At 53.5% G+C, this 15,104-nt stretch overlaps 3 protein-coding genes across 3 annotated transcripts in view; all 3 read right to left on the minus strand.

The window, feature by feature from the left end:
• Nucleotides 1-1,833: 1,833 nt before the first annotated feature.
• LOC113978100 (pollen-specific leucine-rich repeat extensin-like protein 1) lies at nucleotides 1,834-2,472 on the minus strand. Its single transcript, XM_027704800.1, has 2 exons — nucleotides 2,033-2,472; nucleotides 1,834-1,990 (listed from the first exon to the last, which is right to left on the minus strand). The coding sequence occupies exons 1-2, from the start codon at nucleotides 2,470-2,472 to the stop codon at nucleotides 1,834-1,836; spliced, it is 597 nt and encodes a 198-aa protein (XP_027560601.1).
• A 2,445-nt stretch (nucleotides 2,473-4,917) lies between these two features.
• Nucleotides 4,918-10,579, minus strand: LOC113978101 (keratin-associated protein 5-5-like). The gene is made up of 5 exons (XM_027704801.1): nucleotides 10,333-10,579; nucleotides 7,695-7,774; nucleotides 7,292-7,462; nucleotides 6,450-6,544; nucleotides 4,918-5,456 (listed from the first exon to the last, which is right to left on the minus strand). Exons 1-5 carry the CDS (start codon nucleotides 10,577-10,579, stop codon nucleotides 5,213-5,215), a joined length of 837 nt encoding a protein of 278 aa, XP_027560602.1. The 3' UTR covers nucleotides 4,918-5,212.
• Nucleotides 10,580-14,164: 3,585 nt separating this feature from the next.
• LOC113978092 (keratin-associated protein 5-4-like) overlaps nucleotides 14,165-15,104 on the minus strand; it is a 1,453-nt gene continuing 513 nt past the window's right edge. The window contains exon 1 of the mRNA XM_027704792.1: nucleotides 14,165-15,104. This exon is cut by the window's right edge and continues 513 nt beyond it. Within this exon, the coding sequence (XP_027560593.1) occupies nucleotides 14,502-15,104 (603 nt within the window). The 3' untranslated portion in view covers nucleotides 14,165-14,501.

Consider the following 15,104-nt stretch of genomic DNA (forward strand, 5'->3'; position numbering starts at 1 on the left):
CAGGTTATTTCATGGGTGCCCCATCCCTGGAAGTGTCCAAGGCCAGGCTGGACAGGGCTTGGAGTGGCCTGGTCTTGTGGAAGGTGTCCCTGCCCACAGCAGGGGGTTGGAACTGGATAATCTTTAAGGTCTCCTCCAACCCAAGCCATTCCATGACTCCATGAGTTTGATGGATGGTGCTGCCTCAAGGTTTTTGGCACAGTTTCCCACAGCAGCCTCATGGTCTGGACTGTTCATCCAGTGTGGACTGGGTGGATGAACTACACGGGGGGTGAAAAACTGGCTGACACTGGTGCTGGTCCTGTTTGAGATCTTCATTAATACCCTGGATAGTGGGGTGGACTTGGCAAATCTACAGGTGGCACCAACTTGGGGTGAGGGGCTGAAACTGCTGGAGAAACGGTCCTGTGGCTGGGATGGACTGGGATGGACTGGGAGGGCTGGGCTGGACTAACTGGGCTGGGAGGGCTGGGGTGGCAAGTGAAAAGCAGTTTGGAAGATAAGATGGACCAAAGCTGACCTGGAAATGCTGGTCAGGGCTAAACTCAGTCTGTGGGCTCTGAGTCACTGCACTGGGTCACTGCCTGGGAACTGGGAAGAGGCTGGGAAGAAAACAGTTTATAAAACAAGGGATTTCCTAAGTCAGATTTCATATACAAGTGGTGTTTTGTTTGGGTAAAATTAGACGTGAGAAAAACAAACTGTTGTGGTGAAATTAGACATGAGAAAAACAAACTGTTGTGGTGAAGAAAAAAAAGAAGAAACTCCTTTTTCCCTTTCCAGTTTTCCTCGGGGGTTCTGCGAGGACACACTTGAGCAACACAGAGAAGCAACATTAGATATTTTAATGCACCTTGTGGGAGGCTTTCCTGGCAAAGTGAGAGAGAAAAGGCAGGTTTGCAGCGCCTGTGAGAGCCGGGGAGCTGCGGGGGAAGAGCCGCATCTTCCCGCGGGAGTGAAAAGGCATCCCTGGCACGCACAGCCACACCTCACGTGCCGGGCCACGCGCTCATTAAGGTGATTAGCATTTAAATGAGGGTGTTGTGGCCGCGCGGGGCTCTCTGGGTGAGGAAGGTACTGGAACGCGCACGGAGCTGATTGACTGTGCCTCCATCTGCACCGCAGCGGATCCATCCCGCGGTCCTGTGCTGGGTGACCACGGCGGGAGGATTTTGCTGGTGAAACCCCTTCGGCCAGAGCTGAAACCCTCAGGTGTGAACCCTAATTTTGACCCGAAGTTTCCTCGTGAGAATTTTAATGGCTTTTAACATCTCGTTGTAACGTTGGTGATGTTTTGGGGGGTTAAAAAAAAAAAGGAACCAATTGTCTGCTAATTTTTTTTCAGCTTTATTCTCTAATACACGGGGAGAAAATAAATGTGCAGGAGTCCCTGATGCTCCTGCAGTCACAGTGGTTACTTTTTTTCCCAGTAAAGTCCTGTTGCTGTTTTCAAACATCTTTGAAATCAAAGTCCACTGAACCCACGGGAGAAGGCGAATCCGTGGCAGGATGTTCCTCCATCTCCAGGTTGCTCAGACGAGGGAAAAAACAGCTTCTCTTCCCCAAGGAAGACCAAAGCCCGGCAGGGGAGGGCGCTGGGAATTTAAAGTGTCAGTGCTGGGGCCGAGCAGGGGGTTGGGACCCCAAATCTGATGTGCAGAGAGCGGCAATGAACCATCAGCCACGGGAGCATCATTTGGGCAAGGAGTGGAACCCCCCCCAGCACCGACTGGGGACATGGGGAGGGGTCCCAGATGCTGGGGAAGGATTCCAGACCCCGAGGAGGGGCCTCAGACCTCAGTGAGGGGTCCCAGCACCTCACTGTCCCCGTACTCAGCACTTCTGCACACAGGGTGGCAAGAGAGTGACCTGCTTTTGCTGGTGGTGGCCTGGGTGTGGTGGCAGGGGGATGGGGGCCGGGCAGCACCTCTGGACGGGTGGGTGGCACCTCTGGACGGGTGGGTGGCACCTCTGGACGGGTGGGTGGCACCTCTGGATGGGTGGGTGGCACCTCTGGACTGGTGGGGGGCACCTCTGGACAGGAGGGGGGCAACACGGGACGCAGGGGCGGCGATGCTGCAGGGGCAGGGGCTGCAGGACCACGGGGGGACTGTCATCCTCGGGGGGACTCTGCTCCACCCTCCTCCTGGGCTTCCCGCAGGACTCCTGGTCCTGGCAGGGCGGGGAGGGCCGGTACTGCTGCAGGGGCCGGCGGTGGATCCTGGCGGGCGGGGGGCACGGGGGGGGTGTGTGGTTCACCTCCACCCGCCGGCGGGGCTGGCAGCTCTGCTGGGGTGGGCACGGCTCGGGGGGCTGGCAGCCCTGGGAAGCGCTCTGGCAGGACCCATCAAGGTCGTGGCTGAGGCTCCCGGGGCTTTCGTGGCAGCTCCCGCTGGATCTGGGCCATGTCCCGGCACAGCCCGAGCTCTCGTGGCACAAGTCCTGGTCGCTGAGGCCCTTCTGGTAGTGCATCCTGGGGCAGAGATCATGGAATCATTCCTAGAATCTTTGAGGTTGGAAAAGCCCTCCCAGGTCACTGAGTCCCCCCTGTTCCCCATCCCCACCTTGGTCCCCAGCCCAGAGCACTCAGTGCCACATCCAGTCCTTCCCTGGACACCTCCAGGGCTGGGGACTCCCCCCCTCCCTGGGCAGCCCCTGCCAAGGCCTGACCACCCTTTCCATGGGGAAATTCCTCCTGATGTCCAACCTGAGCCTCCCCTGGCACAGCTTGAGGCCGTTTCCCCTCCTCCTGTCCCTTGTTCCCTGGGAGCAGAGCCCGACCCCCCCCCCGGCTTCCCCCTCCTGTCAGGGAATTCCAGAGCCAGAAGGTCCCCCCCTGAGCCTCCTTTCCTCCAGGATAAGCCCCCCCAGCTCCCTCAGGAGTTCTCCTCAGGTGACTCACAAGCCATATGATCAAGCCCTCGGGAATAAACCGTCTGGGAAAAAGCAACCAAACCACAACTCCTTTTTTTTTTTGCCATTTCAGTGAAAAAATAGTGAGGAACCTGAGAGAGCTGAGAGAATCCAACTCACCCTGGGAGCGGGACGGACGGGCTGGGCAGGGAGTCGGAGTTCTGGGGACAGAGCTGGGGCTGAAAGCTTTTATATGTGGTCAAGCTCTCTTGGGAATGAGACATGCCCTGGGAATGAGGAGCCGAGCTCTGCCACGGCCATGTGTGTGTTTTGTTCTGGCACTTGCTGTTGGATTAATCAGCCCCAATTAGCATCTCCCTCGGTGGAACGTCAGCTCAGCTCCTTTGCATGTGCACTGGCCCATTATCTAATTAGTTCTCCCACTGGTCATGCTCAGATGTGCTGTTACCTCCTGTCAGTCAGATGGGATCCTGGGATAAGGATACCTGGAATACCGGGATGCTGAGTGATGTGCCCAAAAGGAGACTCTCGTGGCAGTGGGAAAACCACAGGAAGGCCCAGGAGTCCTTCCAGAGCGTGGGGAGGGAATCCTGGGTGACATCAGGACCATGAGGAACAGCAGGTGTTGCTGCCCCGTGTGTGACTGGAAGACTTGAGGTCCAAACCCAGGATCCCTACGGACACCAGGAGCAGGGATGGACCAGGGCAGGCTGGGGATGGGATGTTTATTCCCTTATTTAAATGAATTCATTCCCTTCCAGGTCAGGAGCACCTCGGCCAAGTGAGTGACTACGGCAAGGAAAAGCCTTTTATGTGTGGAAAATCTGCTTTTATGTGTGGAAAATCTGGAATGAGGGCAGCCAGAGGAGCAGTGACCTCATGGACCAACGATTCCAGCATATCCAGCTTTCTGAAATTTTCCTTTGACCCATTTTCAGTGCAGCTGCTCCATTTTGCATTTCTGTGGACGGGTCGAGGCATTTTTAAGGACCAGGAAAACATCTCTGCCAGCAGCCCCCAGGGCAGGAGGCATTTCCATGCACTCCCTCCACGGTGGAGCCTCTCCAAGGGATGCTCAGAGGTTTGTCCAGTGGAATTTGGGTCTGAATCACCAGGGAAAGCATGTGCAGAATTCAGGGGTGTGGTTTCAGGGCTGTGCTGGAGATAATTTATTCTGTAGCTGCAGGAACAGTGTCACTGCCTTGCAGGAAGCAGGGAAAGGTGGAAAAGAACTTGGTATCTGTCAAGGCCAATGAAGATTTAGATTTAGAACTCGTTGCTAGTGTCCCAGGATTATGCTGGGCTTGGATTTAAAAGAGTGGTTTTGGAGTCACTTCCCTTCCTGAGGATTTCACAAATCACCAAGTGCAAATATTTAATTTCTTAATCTTGTCTCTTAAATTTTGCCATATTTGAATAGAATTCCAGATAAATTAGGTACTATTTCTGAATCCATCAGGCTGGACTTATATCTGGGGCTCTGGGCAACCTGGTCTGGTGGGAGATGTCCCTTCCTGTGGCAGGGGGTGGAATGAGATGATCTCTAAAGTCCCTTCCAACCTAAACCATTCTATGATTCTGTGATTCTGCCACTGACTCCCTCCCTCTGTGCAGACCACACTTCCTGGACCATTTAAACTTACTGACAAGATATCAAACCTCTTAAAAGGTTTATCAAACCTTTTAAATCTCAGCAAATTCCCTGGAAAGAATTCCATTAGGAAAAAAGACCTTTAGCTCTGGCTTTAGGGCTGCACAGATGCTTTGATTGCAAACTGTGTCTCCAAAGTCAAAGCAGGGGGAAGAGAATGAAACTGGGTGACCAAGGGGTTGCTGAAACAACACTGATGAGTCCTGCTTTCCCTTGGATGAGAGGCTGACCCACCACTCTGGGGTGTTGGAATCAGCAGAATGACAAATAGTTGCAAAATTAATTACATTAAGAAATTAAACAAATGCTAAAAATGTCCCAGACCGGAGCTCTGGTTTAAAAGAGAAAGATAAATGAATAAATGAATAAACATAACCCAGGAGTTTGCAGGATCATAACTGACACATTTTATTATGATTCACGACTAATTAGAGGTTAAAGGGAGGAAAGGGAGAACTGACAGCATCCAACATCCCACACACCCAGGGAAGAGGAGCAGCGGGCCCAGGGCTCACGGAGGGAAATCCCACCCAGCGCTGGGCGGCGACTGCACGAGCACTGGGTGACCAAAGGCAGGCTAAGGACAGGAGATCTAAAGTCTCTAAGCAAAGCAGGGGTGGTGTCCAGGTCCATATCCACGTTTGGAATCACAGGTGAGCCGGGAGGGCAGCGGGCAGGGCCGGGGGCTCAGTTGCCGCCGCAGCAGCCGCCGCAGCAGCCCCTGTTGTTGTTGCTGATGGTGTAGCAGCAGGACATGGGCATGCAGCAGGACTGCACGGGCATGCAGCAGGGGCTGCAGCACTGCATGGGGGAGCAGCACATCGGGGTCTTGCAGCACGAGGGGGTGCTGTAGCAGGTCATGGAGTAGCTTCCTCCTCCGCAGCAGCCGCAGCCTCCGTTGGGCATCTTGTTGGTTGGAGAGTTGGCAAAGCTGGGAAGAATCACAGAATGTGCTGAGCTGGAAGGGACCCACAAGGACCATCCAGTCCAACCGTCAGCCTGCACAGGCCCATCCCCAAGAGTCACACCCTGTGCCCCAGAGGATCATCCAAACCCTCCTGGAGCTCTGGCAGCCTTGGGGCTGTGCCCACTGCCCTGGGGAGCCTGGTCAGTGCCCAACCACCTCTGGGGGAAGAACCTTCTCCTGATGTCCAACCTGACCCTGCCCTGACACAGCTCCAGCCATTCCCTGGCTGCTGTCCCTGGTCCCCCCAGAGCAGAGCTCAGTCCTGCCCCTCCTCTGCCCCTTCCCAGGAAGGTGGAACTGCAGAGTTTGGTTTTTTTCTCTGCCTGAATCTCCTGGTTCTTTAGGCAGCTTAAAGCCTTCTTATCCCAAAGTCCATCCCAAAGTCCCTGGCATCTGGGATCTCAGGGACAGCTCCATGTTTTTGGGTTGGACACCCGTGCACTTGGAATATTGTCCAGCACTGGTTCCATCAGAGGGAAACCACCCAGGCAAAGCTGGGAGGAGCAGAGAGAGTCTGCGACCGGGAGCAGGAGGTTTGGAAGTACAGAATTCATTCAAAGCTCTGGTTGTGCTCAACTTGGAGGTTTGAGGAGGTGAAACCAAGGGTTGTCTTGTTTTGTAAATCTTGGTTGTAACTCCTCTTTTTCCTCCAATGTCGGTCCCGCCTCCTCATTCCAGGGCATCCCTAATTTCTTAGGAAGAGCAGCCCAGCACAGTGCATGCAGTCCTCAGGCTGGGCCCTCCTGGAATGTTCTCCATCCCCCTGCTCTGCCTGACCCTGCTGGTGCTCCTGGAGCCTCCTTTAATATTTCCAGGCCCCGTAACTCCTCGTGCAGAGTTTATAGAAGCCCAGCTCCCAAACCCCATCCCAGATCCCCAGTTAGATCAGGATACTGCTCTCAGATATCCAAGATTTCCTTTTGGGGAATGAAGGGAGATTCAGAAGTTCTCACTTACCCTGTTGAAGAGTGAGGAGAGGTGAAGGGAGGAGAAGACGAGCGAATGAAGCGAGCTGGGCCAGGAGACCTTTTATAGTCCTCAACACCTTCCTCCTGGAAGTGAGACAGCCATTGACCATCCCAGTTTCCCTGTTTACCAACCCAAACCCATATTTTTTAGCTCTACGTGTCGCCTGGTATTTGCATTTTGCCCTATTACTTGTGATCACTACCTTTGTTGGGCCCCATAATTGTTTAGCCTGCAGATAATCAAAGGGCTTCTATGAATACTGATGAATTTGTCCTCCCCACAACCTTGCAAGGGAGCCAGAAAAATGCATCCTCGTATCTGTTTGACAAAGGCAGGCAGCGAGGGCCGGGGATGTTCTGGGCCTTACTCAGCACTCGCCGCTGCTGAGTCAGTGCAAGGCCCGAAACTGAGCCCCGGCCTCGTGTCTCTGGGCCTCGTGATGGGTGGTTTCATCAGGCTGGTGTTTGAAACACGGGTTTGGGAAACGTCATGGAAATGGGGCTGTTTGTTCCTGTCACGGGGACGGGCACGTGAGGAGGGAGCGAGAAGTGATGGGGACCCGTCGGGAGTCACCCGAGCTCGGGGCTCAGTCACCCGCACGTGAGTCCTGCAAGGCTGTGGAATCAAGGCATGGTTTGGGCTGGAAGGGACCTTAAAGATCATCCATTTCCACCCCCTGCCATGGGCAGGGACACCTTCCACCAGCCCAGGTTGCTCCAACCTGGTCTTGGACACTCCCAGGGATGGGGCAACCACAACTTCTGTGGGCAACCTGTGCCAGGGCCTCCCCACCCTCCCAGGGAAGGATTTCTTCCTAATATCCATCTAACCCTCCTCTCTGTCAGTCTGAACCCATTCCCACTCATCCTGTCACTCCAGGCCCTTCTAAATAGTTTCTCCTCATGTTTCTTGCAGGATCCCTTCAGGCCCTGAAAGGCCACAATCAGGTCACCCCAAAGCTTCTCTTCTCCAGGCTGAACAATCCCAACTCTGCAGCCTTTCCTCCCAGCAGAGCTGCTCCATCCCTCTGCTCCATCCCTCTGCTCAGCTCCCCCGGAGTGGCTCCAGCAGCTCCATGTGCTCCCTGGGCTGTTCCCTGGGGCTGGAGCAGCTCTGCTGGGGGGTCTCAGCTCTGCTGAGGGGTCTCAGCTGAGGGGGCAGAATCCCCCCTTGCCCTGCTGCCACAGGGGAGTTCTGGGCTGGGTCATGTCCAGCCTCTCCCCCACATCTCACCCTCATGCACCCCGAGAGCATCTTTGGGGTGCCAAAACTATCTTTGATTTTTGGTTTGTCCAAACTTTTGCAAATCCAGTCTGGGGGGGGGTCAGGTTTGTGTGCAGGCATTGCTAAACCAAGGTTGGGGTTTGTGATGCTTTGCTGGGACTGCTTTCCTAGAAACCCCTTCAAAACCTCTGTATTGAGTATTCCCTTCTGAATAGTTATGATTTTATTTATTAATTTTATTTTTATTAATATTTTATTAATATTTCTCTTTTACATTAAAAATTTAAGGGGCAGCTCTGCCTGTGCAGGCAGCAACACGAGGAATGGTGGCCCTGGGACTGGGTGTGATGCAAGTCAACGAGTCCCTCCTGCAACCTCCCCTTCCATCCTCCTGAAATCCTCTTTGCTGAGCCCTGGTCCCAAAAGGAGCACCCTCAGCTCCTCACCAGGGAGGGAGGGGCTTTAGGTGGGTGCAGGACCCTCTGTGGGTGTTGGAAATGGAAGGAGCCCAGAATGAACCAAAGGATGAGAAGGTTGAGGTGACCAGCACAGAGAACTGGTCCTGCCTGGGCTCACGGAGCTGAGTGGGAGGTGAAACCATTATCTGGGAGGGAAAGAGGAAGGGAGGAAGGTCAAGGTAAAGCAGAGCCTTGGGCAGGGTGGATGAATCCTTGTTTAACACTTTGCTCTGGGGCTCAGTCCTGGCAGGAATGGGAGGTTTGGGAGGAATTTTTTCCACGGTCTGAAATTGCAGCTCCCATCGGAGGAGCTCGTACATTATCCTGGGAGCTGCCTAATGAGAGGATGGTGGAGCCTGCCTGGCGAGTTCCCTCTGCTTCCTCACATCCCTGGGGATCCCTGGGGTGCTCTGCAGAGGGGTCCTCTCGGGTGAGCTGCCCCCAGCCCCCAGGATGATCACAGTGGCCTTGCTTTGCTTTCTGCACAGTGCAAAGGGGGAGCAGATTGAGATTTTAGTGCTGTTTCAGCCCTGCAGGAAACGCTGCCAACTCCTTTCCAGGCTTCCCTGGCATGAGAATAATTCCTTGAGTGAAATACTGGAGAACAGCACATGTAATTGCAACTTCTCCAGACAGGGCAGAAGAACACGTGTGGCATTTCCTCCCCAGCAGGTCCCCTCTGAGGAGGAACCAAGTTCCCAGCCCAAGAGAACTGATTTATTTATTCACTTACAAGGAATTAATGGGGCAGAAGTGAAGGCAAATGCTTCACTTGTGCCTCCAGAGGGAAATTTTCCATAGGCAAGTCCTGCAACTGTGAGAAGGGCTGATCCAGGGGGGCATTTCCCACCAGGGGAGTCGTGTCCAGCTGTTGGTGTAACCGAGGTGCTCAAACCATCTTTGGGGAGTGGGATACGGATCAGAATGCAAGGAAGGGACATATCAGTGTGAAAACAGAGCGAGAAAAGGGCATTAAACGCATAAAAAGGACTGTGGTGCAGTTTTTGAGGGTTTTGGTTCAACTCCAGCTGATCCTCTCACTCCTCAAAGGCAGCGGAGCTTTCTCAGGATTTGTCCTCCCACTTCAACTCAGTATCTGGTTGTTTTAGCAGAGGCAAGACCTCTATCTCCTAAGTGTCAAACCGTTTATTTGGCTGTCTGTAGGTCCTGAGGCAGATCTCTGGCTGCTTGAAATCCAGGGAGCTTTCCTGTGTCAGGCTGTTTCAGAAGGGGCTCATGTCCTTCGTGAGTTCATTGTCTTATTTTCGCAGGATCACAGAATGGTTTGGGTTTGGAGGGACCTTAAAGCTCACCCCATTCCACCCCCTGCCATGGGCAGGGACACCTTCCACTACCCCAGGTTGCTCCAAGCCCTGTCCAACCTGGCCTTGGACACTCCCAGGGATGGGGCAGCCACAGCTTCTCTGGGCAATCTGTGCCAGGGCCTCCCCACCCTCACAGGGAACAATTTGTTCCCAATATCCAACCTAAATTTCCCCTCTGTCAGTCTGAACTCATCCCCCTTGTCCTGTCACTGCAGTTCCTGATGAACAGTCCCTCTCCTACTTCCCTGTAGCCCCTTCAGACACTGGAAAGCTGCTCTGAAATCTCCACACCACCTTCTCTTCTCCTATTTTCTTCCCATTTCTTTATTTTATACTGGGTGGAGAAATATTGCTCACAGAGGTGCCAGAAACCCAGCTGGTGCTTAAATTGAAGCATCAGGGATGCCCTGATTTTCTTTGTCCAGGAACCCCCCCCTCACCCCCATTTAACACCTTGGAAATAGGAACATCCCAACCCTGGAAAAACACCCAAGGAAAAGGCAGCGAACAAACACATCAACTCCAGGAGGTTTGCAGGGTCACAAACTACAGTTTATTGGGGTTGGTTTTTTTTCCAGACAGATTGAAGCAAAACAGTGACGAAAAGAATTCAACATCCCACAAACAGTGACGAAAAGAATTCAACACCCCAAGAGGAAAGCAAAGAGCAGGACCAGGGCTGGCAAAGGAAGATCCCGACGATCGCTGGGGAGCGGCTTCAAAGCCCTTCACGAGCACCTGGGGACGGAGGGCAGGAAGAGAAGGTAAGATCTACATCTCTAAGTGAAGGAGGAAGAACATTCGGGTTGTTATCCACATCCATATCCAAATCCAGCGGGGAGGAGCCAGGCAGGGCTCAGTTGCCGCCGCAGCAGCCGCCGCCGTTGTTGCCGCCGCAGCAGCCGCCGTTGTTGTTGCTGGTGATGGTGTAGCAGCAGGGCATGGACATGGGCATGCAGCAGGACTGCACGGGCATGCAGCAGGACTGCACGGGCATGCAGCAGGGGCTGCAGCACTGCATGGGGGAGCAGCACACGGGCCTCTTGCAGCCCTTGGAGCTGCTATAGCAGGTCACGGAGTAGCTTCCTCCTCCTCCGCAGCAGCCGGACATCTTGTTGGTTGGAGTGTTGGCAAAGCTGGAAGGAAAAGAGAGTTTGGGGTTTTTTTTCGCTGCCTGAATTGCCCAGCTTAAAGCATTCTTATCCCAAAGTCCATCCCAAAGTGGCTGGGGAGGTGCCTGGTGTCCAGAATCCCAGGGCAGCCTGTCCCTGAGATCTCCACGTTTTTGCATTGGATACACGTGCCTTTAGCACATGGTTCCATCAGAGAGAAACCACCCAGGAGGTGCCCAAACCCATCTCTGGTCCCAGGCCCATCTCTGGTCCCAAACTCATTTCTGGTCACAGACCAATCTCTGGTCCCAAAATCAATCCCTGGTCCCCAGATCTTCTGTAGGGCCTGGTCTCAAACCAGACAGCACTAAAAATCCTGCAGAAACCCACAGAAACCACGTCCAAAAGTAAAGGCAAGCAGCAAACTCCAACTTACCCTGATGACCAGGACTGGAGAGAAGTGGAGGTGAGTGAATGAAGACCCCTCTGCCAGGGAGCCTTTTATACTCTCCAAAACCTCTCCCCCTGGAAATGAGGCATTCCTTGGCTATTCTGACTCCCCTGGGGGTCACCCTGCACATCCTTCCCACGTGTCTTCCAGCATTTAATCTTCACCTCTTTCCTTTTGCTCACCTCCTCAATTCTGCCCCGTAATTACTCCTCCACACGAACAACAGACACAAATTTCCTAATGAATTTGCGTTAATGGCACCGGAGGCAGCTCTGAGGAAGCTCCACTTCCCCAGGGATGACCCCGGGACACACTCAGCAATGTGCCCGGGGCTGGGTGGGTGCTGAAGCAGTGGGAGAACCATGCCTGGAACTTGGAGATGTCCCCACTCGTGTGTCCCCTCTGCCCTTGGTGGGGAATTTTTGGGGACCAGTGGAAACTGTTGGTCAATGGGAATCCTTGTTTTCCTGTCCCTGGGGTCAAAGTTTAGGCTGAAGGGTTTCTTCTTTCTTAGCCTTGCTCTTGGGTCTCCCTTCAGGGGTCTGGGCCCTCACACTCCCTGCTTTTTATTTCTGTTATATATCAAGGGGTTTTTTTTTAATTTTCATCCATGGAATGGATGGATTAAATCAACCCCATGTGAGAAGAAGGTGTTGATGGTGCTTTCATGCCTTGAGAGGGGCCACCAACAAAAGATGAGAGTTCCAAGATGCTGAGGCAGTGCCTACTCATGGCAAATCACGTCCAGCAGACTCTGACTGTGGGGCTGATGTGGTGGCAGGTGATCCCTGGTGGCCGGGACATGAGGTATCTTCCCAGGATGCGACCGTGACGTTGGGTGTCCCTTCTGGAATTGTCCCCAGGGGAGCATTGTTTAGGTCACTGCATAATAGCCAGAAACTTGCCTGCAGGAAGCAGCGTCCTGCCTGTGTAAAGCCTCAGACATCTCCCCTGAATAAGTCACTCATCACGTTTTTATCGGGCTTTATTGTCGCCGTATTGGCCAAGATGGTCCCAATCATCACAGAAACAATAATTCTATAATCATAGAAATGTGGAATGGTTTGGGTTGGAAGAGAACACCAAAGGTCATCTAATCCAACCCTCCTGGATGGGCAGGGACAGCTTCAACTACATCAGGTTGTTCAGAGCCCTGTCCAACCTGGCCTTGGACACCCCCAGGGATCCAGGGGCAGCCACAGCTTCTCTGGGAAACCTGTGCCAGGGCCTCCCAACCCTCACAGGGGGGAACTTCTTCCCAATACCCAATCTAAACCTCATTTCTCTCAGTGGGAAGCCATTCCCCCTTGTCCTGTCCCTCCATCCCTTGCCCAAAGTCCCTCTCCAGCTCTCTTGAAGCCCTTTGGGCACTGGAAGGGGCTCTGAGGTTCTCCCTGGAACATTCTCCTCTCCAGGCTGAACCACCCCAACACTCTCAGCATTTATGGCATTTTTCCTGCTGTTAAATGTCATTTAATGTACAGTGGGGTCAGAAATGACATCTCCATGAAGTCCCTTTTACATGCCATGCCCTGTTCTGTGATGTCTTTGGGAACTTCTGTGGTGGTTCTGTGAGTTTGGGACCTGCAGGACCTTTGTGAGTGGGGCAGGATCTGACCCTGCAGCTTTTCCAGGTTGGATGGGGCTCTGAGCAACCTGGACTAGTGGAAGGTGTCCCTGCCCATGGCAGGGGGTGGAATGAGATGATTATTAAGGTCCCTTCCAACCCAAACCATTCCATGACTCCACGATGAAATTAATAATCACAAGATTTCCTTAACCAAGGCACTTCTGCTCTAGTTATGGTATAAAATATTCTCCTGCCAGTGAATTGTACATGATTTACCTCAGTAAAAGCCTCCTGAACACCTGAGAAGTGTTTTCAGAAGAGTCAAACAGGTAGAGAAGATGATTCTAACGCAGGTTGAGGAAGCAATCAAGCCAGTGCTCGGGGCACCTTCCCCAGACCTGCAATTCAGGGCTGACTCCTGCATTTTAATAGCAAAGAAAGTCCCAGCTGGGTAGGAAAGGTATCCCCGACTCATGTGTGGGCTATTCTAGGAATGAAGCTTTTAAGTTGTCTGTTGAGCCCTGGGTTTCATTCCAGCGCTCCGAGTCCAGGAAGGTGAGGAGGAAACGCTCTGCTCACGTAAGAACAATTCCCGTGGTTTCTGGGCTTTTATCTTTGGAAGATGGTAGTGGAAGAAGATGCTGCCTGTGCTCAGTGAGTAGTGAATTCCTCTCAGTACCTCTTGAAATACCCTTTCCAAGATAAGGGAGTTCCTGTACATCTCACTGGGCTCTAAAACTTCCTCCCGAGGGGTAACTCTGACCTCTGCTCTGTGTGACAGGGACAGGACCCAGGGAGCGGCTGGAGCTGTGCCAGGGCAGGGTTAGGCTGGATTTTAGGGAAAGGTTCTTCCCCCAGAGGGTGGCTGGGCACTGACCAGGCTCCCCAGGGCAGTGGGCACAGCCCCAAGGCTGCCAGAGCTCCAGGAGGGTTTGGGCAACGTTCTGAGGGACAGGGTGGGATTGTTGGGGTGACTGTGCAGGGCCAGGGGTTGGATGGATGGTCCCTGTGGGACCCTTCCAGCTCAGGACATTCCATGATTCTATGGTTTATGGAGTGGTGTGTTTTCAGGTGGTGGGATTATGCCTCTATCAGTCCATGTCATTTGAGTTTTAATTGCCTTAACCTTTAAGTTTTACAGTAAACGCTGAGTTGTGGCAGATGATCAGGAGGGGCAAGAAGGGATCCTGGAATCATGGAATGGTTTGGGTTGGAAGGGACATTGAAGATCATCCAGTTCCACCCCCTGCCATGGGCAGAGACACCTCCCACTATCCCAGGTTGCTCCAAGCCCCGTCCAGCCTGGCCTTGGACACTCCCAGGGATGGGGCAGCCACAGCTTCTCTGGGAAACCCATTGCAGTGGCTCAGGCTGCTCTGCTTCAGACAGGACCTAATTTGTGCCAGCAGACTGGGCAGCTCTTTGTTCCCTAAATGTCCTGCTGTGCCTCTGGAGCTCGTCTGCAGCCAAAGGCACAGATGGCACTGGAACAAGGACAAATTCTGGGCAAAGCCGGGAAAGAACAACCAAAAGAGCAGAGGTTGCATTTTGCTTAATGCTCAGTTTTATTGTCTACAAGCCAAGAGAGGGAAGGAAGAGTGATCACATTGCCAGCAAAGGGCTCCCAAGTCCCAACCACCAAGAAGAAAATGAACACCCCACTAATACCTAATAGCTCTTTGCCTTATATAATGGGTGATAAATTGAAGATACTCAATAACTAAAGGACAGAAAGAAGCAGCAGCTTAAGCTTGAAAAGAAGAAGAAGAAAATCCCTACGTGTTGGCTCCATCATGATGAGAACCAGAGGCAAACAAGCAGGTTTTCATCTCCTGGTGCCTGTTCTTGTCACACACCAGACATGGAGCTGGCAGAGGTGCTTTTGCCACCCAGGGACGGCTCAGCAGCTCTTCTTGATGCAGCACTGCTGGATGGGGATGCAGGGGACACAGCACTTCCTGACAGTAGTGCAGCACTGCACGGGGCTGCAGCAAACCACCACGGGCTTCTTCACCACGTAGGAGCAGCAGGAGGAGCAGCAGGGCCGGGGGACACAGCAGACAGACTTCTGGCACACCTTGGTGCAGCACACGGGCTGCTGGCACGGGTCACAGCACACAGTCTTCTGGCACGGGTCACAGCACACAGACTGGCACGGGTCACAGCACACAGACTGGCACGGGTCACAGCAGGGCTTCTGGCACGGGTCACAGCACACAGTCTGGCACGGGTCACAGGAGCAGGACTGCTGGCATGGATCACAGCAGGGCTTCTGGCACGGGTCACAGCAGACTGCCTGCTGGCATGGGTCACAGCAGGGCTTCTGGCATGGGTCACAACAGACTGCCTGCTGGCACGGGTCACAGCAGGGCTTCTGGCACGGGTCACAGCACACAGTCTGGCACGGGTCACAACAAGGCTTCTGGCATGGATCACAGCAGACTGCCTGCTGGCACGGGTCACAGCAGGGCTTCTGGCATGGGTCACAACACACAGTCTGGCA

The sequence above is a fragment of the Neopelma chrysocephalum genome, unplaced genomic scaffold (assembly GCF_003984885.1).
Source record: "Neopelma chrysocephalum unplaced genomic scaffold, ASM398488v2 Primary Assembly neopelma1_288, whole genome shotgun sequence".
Classification (NCBI taxonomy): domain Eukaryota; kingdom Metazoa; phylum Chordata; class Aves; order Passeriformes; family Pipridae; genus Neopelma; species Neopelma chrysocephalum.